At 43.8% G+C, this 7,206-nt stretch overlaps 1 protein-coding gene across 3 annotated transcripts; it reads right to left on the bottom strand.

The window, feature by feature from the left end:
* Nucleotides 1-405: 405 nt before the first annotated feature.
* On the bottom strand, nucleotides 406-5,561 carry LOC130169981 (transcription termination factor 1-like). 3 transcript variants are annotated; one of them, XM_056377053.1, is made up of 12 exons: nucleotides 5,270-5,560; nucleotides 4,912-5,025; nucleotides 3,985-4,593; nucleotides 3,354-3,478; nucleotides 3,045-3,230; nucleotides 2,841-2,919; nucleotides 1,886-2,010; nucleotides 1,444-1,639; nucleotides 1,266-1,358; nucleotides 1,098-1,163; nucleotides 932-1,017; nucleotides 406-836 (listed from the first exon to the last, which is right to left on the bottom strand). In XM_056377053.1, exons 3-12 carry the CDS (start codon nucleotides 4,527-4,529, stop codon nucleotides 625-627), a joined length of 1,713 nt encoding a protein of 570 aa, XP_056233028.1. In that variant the 5' UTR covers nucleotides 4,530-4,593; nucleotides 4,912-5,025; nucleotides 5,270-5,560; the 3' UTR covers nucleotides 406-624. The 3 variants fall into 3 exon arrangements, with proteins under 3 accessions (XP_056233028.1, XP_056233029.1, XP_056233027.1); XM_056377054.1 differs by lacking the exon at nucleotides 4,912-5,025 and having other exon boundaries at nucleotides 932-1,014; nucleotides 5,270-5,561; XM_056377052.1 differs by lacking the exon at nucleotides 4,912-5,025.
* Nucleotides 5,562-7,206: the final 1,645 nt, after the last annotated feature.

Here is a 7,206-nt window from a genome sequence, read left to right as displayed (position 1 = left end):
TGTGTACGTTTATTAATTAAGGTTCTTTTAAGATACAATTTTAAGGGTGTTTAATGTTTAAAAGGAGCTATATGTGGGTTAAGCTAATGCGACATAGCTAACATTAGCATTAGCAGTTAACGTTACCATAAGCAGCTGTTGACTTACAATAATGAATAAAAAACTTTCTGAACTTTTTACTTAAAGTTCCATTGATTAACTGATTAATGATATAATTATGGTAATTTGCATAAAATGGTTTTCTTGATGAAGGGTTTGAGGGCTTAATATTATAATCGATAATTCAATGAAGTAATTAAATCAATTAATTACAAATTTTAAGGTCCTTAAATCTGAAAATAATCTGTCCAATAACCTTCTGATCAATAATATTGATTAACATGATAAATAAGCAGCTCAGACAGACAAGATGAAAAACTCATTTCATTAGAAAGTTAAAACGTGATAATCAATACATCAGGACCTTGAAAATAAAAGCTTCCTGTGGTCAACATCTGTTCAACAATTTTCAGTCTGTGACAGGAAGCCCCACCTCTGACAGACGCCTGCAGACAGCCTATCACAGTGAAGGTGGGTGTGGCCTGTCATTTTTTAAACATAGTGTCTTAAAACGAGCCTCTGTCTTCACAGCCTTCTGTATCCCGATTGGCTGTAGGTCAGCTGACTGTTGTCCACCTCCACAAAGTCCTGGTCCTCCTCGCCCAGAGAGCTGAAGATGCCTGACAGCAGGAACCTGTTCTCCTGCTGCTCCTGCTGCTCCTGCTTCTCTCCGCTGAACCTCCTCAGTCGCTTCTTCAGTACAGGAACCTCCCGCTGATGCAGGAAGTCAATGATCTCTGGGGGGGGGGGATTATTTATATGTTCATAACCAGAGACAGGTACACACAGCCACAGGTGTTGTGGTACAGACAGGTACAGGTGTGGTACTGACCTCCATATGATAAACTGGTCCAGTTTGGAACTCTGGAAACCTTCAGCCTGTGGAAACTCTTCTGTACACACATGGGAGTGACCCTACTGCAACACACACATTACTTCAGTCAGAACTGTACAGTTACATTACTATGCTGATAGGTCACTGTGACCTTTGACCTCACCCGACACTCTGAGCGACCTCATCCCAGTTGATGTCAGCCGCATCATCCACACGCATGTTGTACAATCTGAAAAACACACACACACGTTTCAGTTTTAGTTGAACCCCCCCCGTAGAGGTCAGATCAGGTGGTCTGGCTCAGGTCTGGAGGTGTGTCATGTGACCTTACATGTTGATGAGGTGGATTTTCGCCTGAACTCCTTCAGCTCCTCGGTTGTTAGTGCTGCCACCTGAGAACAGTTTCAACTTCAGGAAGGTGAACCTGAAACACAGAGAGAGAACACCTGAACACAGTCCAGGACCAGTATCAGTCTAGGACCGGTATCAGACCCAGCTGGAGCACTCACCACTTGAGGCGACACTGGATCCAGGATCTGGTTCCGACCTGCTGACTGATCTCCTTCCAGGGCAAGTTGTTCCACAGGTGGTCTCTGGTCAGAACTGGACCTGCAGGACTCTGCTGGGCCAACCCCTCCAGGTGAGCCTTCAGAGCTCGTTTCAACCTGGACTCTTCATCTGGACTCCACAACCCATGACCTGGAGCTGCACATGGACACAGATCAGTCCTGAACTGGATCCTGCTTTAAAATATTTTGAAGGTGACAGACACAAAAGATCAGGAGCAGGTGTGGCAGCTGTAGACCCTGACCCAGCCTCAGACCTGCACCGTCCCAGCCAGAGTCCAGACAGAGACATGTCACTGCTGAAGTCAAAGTCCTGGTCTGAGGCAGATCTGTTTTTAGTCTGAAGGATCCAGAGTCACACCGGCTCAGGGTTCAGGCTGTTTACCAATGGCGGCGAAGCGTTTCTCCAAGGCGTAGGCACTGCGGTCCATCTTCTTAGCGATCGTCCTCCAGTCGTTACCGTGGAGGTTCTGAAACTTTATCAGAGAACGCATCTCCTCCTCTGAGAACCTGAAAGAAGACACCCACATCAGAGGGTTCCACAGGTAGAACACTGAGATACAGAGGGTTCCTCAGGTAGAACATAAAGATACAGGGGGTTCTCTTCAGGTAGAACATAAAGATACAGGGGGTTCCGCAGGTAGAACATAAAGATACAGAGGGTTCTTCAGGTAGAACATAAAGATACAGAGGGTTCTTCAGGTAGAACATAAAGATACAGAGGGTTCCGCAGGTAGAACATAAAGATAAAGGGGGTTCTTCGGGTAGAACATAAAGATACAGGGGGTTCTGCAGGTAGAACATAAAGATACAGGGGGTTCCGCAGGTAGAACATAAAGATACAGGGGGTTCCGCAGGTAGAACATAAAGATACAGGGGGTTCCGCAGGTAGAACATAAAGATACAGAGGGTTCCGCAGGTAGAACATAAAGATAAAGGGGGTTCTTCGGGTAGAACATAAAGATACAGGGGGTTCTGCAGGTAGAACATAAAGATACAGGGGGTTCTCTTCAGGTAGAACATAAAGATACAGAGGGTTCTTCAGGTAGAACATAAAGATACAGAGGGTTCCGCAGGTAGAACATAAAGATACAGAGGGTTCTTCGGGTAGAACATAAAGATACAGAGGGTTCCGCAGGTAGAACATAAAGATACAGGGGGTTCCGCAGGTAGAACATAAAGATACAGGGGGTTCCGCAGGTAGAACATAAAGATACAGGGGGTTCCGCAGGTAGAACATAAAGATACAGGGGGTTCCGCAGGTAGAACATAAAGATACAGGGGGTTCCGCAGGTAGAACACAAAGAACAGAAACATTATTTGGTGGTTGGACCTCTGACCTTCCCATGTGATTCCTCTCGTCAAAAATCTTCTTGGCTCTGGTGTGAACCTGATGACATGTCCGAGGGATCCCCTCAGCTGAGAGGCAGACAGGTGGAGAGAGAGAGACAGGTGGAGAGAGAGAGATGGAATAAAGTACTTTCCATCAGTGACAGTCCATGTGATCAGCTGATGATGATGATGACAGTGATGTATTTACGTACCAATCCTCTCCAGGAAGTGATGTTGTACTCTCAGCTTCCTGATCTCCACCTCCTGCTCCTTGTACCTCTGAGGAAACAGAAGCTGATTGGCTGAGCTGATGCCTGTCAGAGCCAGGAAGTCTGAGACGTTCTGTCTGATTCGCAGATTCTCCTGCTGAGAGCACCGCCCCTGACGTAGAGACACACCTGGAGGAACAGGTGTGTCTGTAGTATTAGTACCTTGCTGTCTGAAGTGTTTGCAGTATTAGTACCTTATCCGAAGTGTTTGCAGTATTAGTACCTTGTCCGAAGTGTTTGCAGTATTAGTACCTTGCTGTTTGAAGTTCTTGAAGCGCTGCAGGTCGTATCTCAGCAGTTTATTGATCTCATCGACTGATTTTTTCTTGACGTCTGGAACAAACTCCTGCAGCTCCTCCACCAACGCCCAGTCCAGCCTACAACAAAGAGGAAGACTTCATGCTATAGGCTGTAGTAGGGCTGGGCGATAAAACCATAAAGACAATTATCCAAAAATAACTTATATAAGACACGCTCGATACAATGTCGAACTCATTCAGCCATGTTTTGACAGACAACACGAACAGCCAATGATAATGAGAATAGCGTTGCGCCGAACCAATCATGTGGCTGGAATAGATTTGATTTTTGTTGATCAGAATTAAGGTTTTAGTTTATAATATATACCTATTTTATTTATTTTCAATACAGTTGTAAAATGTTCACAGTATATTTGTCATGTTAAACTTCTTTACATCTCACTGAGGAGTAAGAAGGAACCTTTAAGCTTGACAGAAACAGTGATTGGATTTATATCGTAGTTTATATTATAGTATTACATTATTTACCTTATAACATTACGACTTTTATCTCAAAACGTTACGACTTCTTTCAGATATTTGATGTTATTTTCACGTGTTCACATTACAAGAAAATAACTCACTGATCTTCATCTACAGCTGCTCTTCCTTTCTTTGTCTTCCTCACCCCTCCTCTTCTTCCTGTCATCATCCTCCTCTCCTCTTTCTTCTTCTTCTCGTACTTTATCCCAGTGTTGTCCATTTCTATGGAAACCGAGGAGCCTGTTTCTCTGTTGTTATGGTTTGTTACGGAGACGACAGTGACATCACTCAGTTCGTTCTTGTGTTTCTTCTTCTTCTTCTTCTTTTTTTCTGTCTCGCTGGTTTCTACAGCGGCCTCCACCTCCTTCTCCTCTGCTCCTCCCTCCTCCTGCCTCTCCTTTTTCTTCTTTTTCTTCTTTGTTTTTTTCTCATTCTGGTTGTTTGTCTCTTCATTGGCAGGAGTAGTAAGAATGACCATGTCCTCCTCCTCCTCCTCCTTTTGTCTCTTCTTCTTCTTCTTCTTCTTCTTCTCTACTCTCTCAGGTGTGTCCATGTCAACAGGAACAGGAGATTCCTCCAGACTCCCTGACCTCCTCTTCCTCTTCTTCTGTGGCGAGAGAAAGAGGGAGTCTGTAGGAGGAGTCATGATGGGAGGAGGAGATGAAGGTGGATGGGCACAGGTGATGCTGTAGATCAGTTTGTTTTTGAAGCTGAAACAGAGGAAACAAACAAAGTCAGGTCAGTCTGAGCACAAGTCCACCTGTCTCACTGCTGCTGTCAGAGTCCAGTTTGTTCCTGAAGCTGAGGTGGATCAGGGTCCAGCCTTAAAGAGCAGCTTCACTCTGAATCCACTTCCTGAGTTGAGTGGGTCCAGGTCCAGGTTCAGGCCCAGAGGATCAGGTCCAGGTCTGGAGAACAGGAGGTCGTCTTCGGCTGTGTCCATACAATTATGTTTCCATTTTAAAACGGTACTTTGAAATCAAATTAAACAAAACATCTGAAAAAACGTCATACGACCATCCACCTACACTGAGCATGTGCAAGCTGGTGTAAACAGGAAGTAGATTGTCTCCTCTGCAGTTGGTTAGTTACAGCAAATCCTCTGGAGGAGGAACAGCAAAGACAGTTTCTGTCCGTCCACACTGCAAAACAACACCAGGTTTTTCAAAAATAAAGCAGCCAGAGGACGGAAGAAGAGATGAGACTGAAAGCGCAGGTTAAGGTGAGGGTGTGTGAAACTCTCACTCACTCTCTCTCTCACACACACACACACACACACACACACACACACACACACACACACACACACACACACTCTCTCTCTCTCTCTCTCTCTCTCTCTCTCTCTCTCTCTCTCTCTCTCTCTCTCTCTCTCTCTCTCTCTACCTGTAATCAGTTGATCAATGCTGCTCCCGCCACACTTGAGGTGGTGGATAAAGATGATGAGTCAGCGTCAGAGCAATGAGCCCCTCCCCCCCCCCAGATACAAAGTCAGACCCACACCAGCTTCCTGCAGAAACGTTCTGGACTGGTTCAGCAGGTTCCCCTGGTCTGACCTGGTCTACACAGAACCCGGGTTCTGAGGTCACTTTGATTCGGAGTTTAACTCGCCTCTCTCACCGCCCTGCTGCTGCACACGGTCGGAAGGCAACACGCTGCTTATTTACTTCCTAATTGATAGCAGCGCATGCGCGCGGCGCGTCACAGAGCGTCGGGTGAGGAGCAGAGGTCTCACTCTGACTGAGTTTCCGGATCCCCTTTATACAGACACTCAGCAGGAGACACACAGACCCGCGAGTAACAGCGGTAACAGAACCTTCCCTCTAAAACCACCTCGTCTTTTTAAAGTCATTTTAACCCTCTGGCTTTGCTCAAAATCACTATCCACTCAGCCAGGCTGAGTCTGTAACTTTTTAGATTTTTTATGTTTTTTTCTATTTTTACTGCATAAGGTTTTTAACTAAAATCAGTTCTTGACATAAGTATAAAATATCCATTCCTTTTTAATTTTTTAACCCTTCAAATGCCAGTTTGTTTGCACAATGCACTTGTTGAAAAACAACCTAAAAAATGACCATTTTCTATATTCTCAGTGCTAATGGATTTTCTTGTATTATTAATAGCACAGTCTGAGATATGCATCTGATTAACAACAACACTGATTATTATGCAGTGTTATTTTTGTGCAGGGAAAGCAAAGTAGATAAAACTCCCACTCAGCGTGTTCGTGGCCAATAATGGCCACCTCCTGTTTGCATTCCCAAAATACTGTAAAATTAATATATATTAAAAGATTTTTCCACTTTCACCGACTTGATTTTTTAAATTTGCATGGCTCCTGGTCATGAAAACCAAAATTTCATTCAAATTCAGATTTTTAACCCTTTAACTGCCTGTTAGATCACATAATGCTAATGATTTATAATGGGAAAAAAACATAAAATCACAGTTTTTTTTTACCAAATAATACATGCTACCTGATTTATTTTTTAACCATCATTGCAGCTAAATGTATGTCAATAATTAGCAGTATCAATGATTTTTATGCATCATTACTTTTTTGTGCAGTGACAGAAAAACTCCCACTTAGCATGTTCGTGCAAATGGCCATCTCCTGTTTGCTTTTGCAAAATGTTATACAAACACTACTGAAAATATTTGCTACTTTCACTACTTGGCATCAGTCCTGATCATGAAATCCAAAATTTTAATCAATTCCAGAATTTTAACCCTTAAAATACCAGTTAGATTACATATTACCACTAACTTTTCAGGGAAAGAAAGAGAGAGAGTTGCCATTTTTTTCACCATATAATTGATGCAACCTAATATTTTTTTAATCATCATTGCGGGTCAGTACCAGTAACAGTAACAAAGTTTTTTTTTTTTTTTTTTTTCTTTTTGCATTATTACTTGGTGTGGTGTTGGAGAGTGTGTGTGTGTGGGGGGGGTAGAGCACAGCCTAATCCGGCGGGGGAGAGTTTAGCCCAAAAAGGCATCTCTCCTTGACTCCTCCTCCCTCATTCAAAATGGCCGCCACTTTCTCCAACTGTTTAGGGGAGTTTGTTTGCTGAATCTGTTAGTGTGTTTTGTCAGAGTTGATGATGGTGTTGTTTGTGGCAGCAGAGGCAAGATAAAGAAAATAGTGGTGGTGTGAGGAGCAGTGATGGCTGGCATTAGGGGAGTGACTCTGGGACGCCAGTGATCACTGTCTAGCCTCCTGGAGGTGTCGTGGGACCAACTAGACGAAACACTGGTGAAAGGAGGTTCCCACCTGATGACCCCAAAGACATGTTAGTTATCACTGCTCATTAGTCTGTACA

The sequence above is a fragment of the Seriola aureovittata genome, chromosome 5, assembly GCF_021018895.1.
Source record: "Seriola aureovittata isolate HTS-2021-v1 ecotype China chromosome 5, ASM2101889v1, whole genome shotgun sequence".
Classification (NCBI taxonomy): domain Eukaryota; kingdom Metazoa; phylum Chordata; class Actinopteri; order Carangiformes; family Carangidae; genus Seriola; species Seriola aureovittata.
This window is presented reverse-complemented; position numbering and strand designations above follow the sequence as displayed.

Bases quoted from the DNA above. Each gene is read 5' to 3' on its own strand.
- LOC130169981 (XM_056377053.1), bottom strand. From the start codon at position 4,529: ATGACTCCTCCTACAGACTCCCTCTTTCTCTCGCCACAGAAGAAGAGG. The intron at 3,231-3,353 runs GTACTAATACTG...CTGTTCCTCCAG, and splicing joins CAAGAACTTCAAACAGCAAG to GTGTGTCTCTACGTCAGGGG. The intron at 837-931 runs GTCAGTACCACA...CCCCCCCCCCAG, and splicing joins GACCAGTTTATCATATGGAG to AGATCATTGACTTCCTGCAT.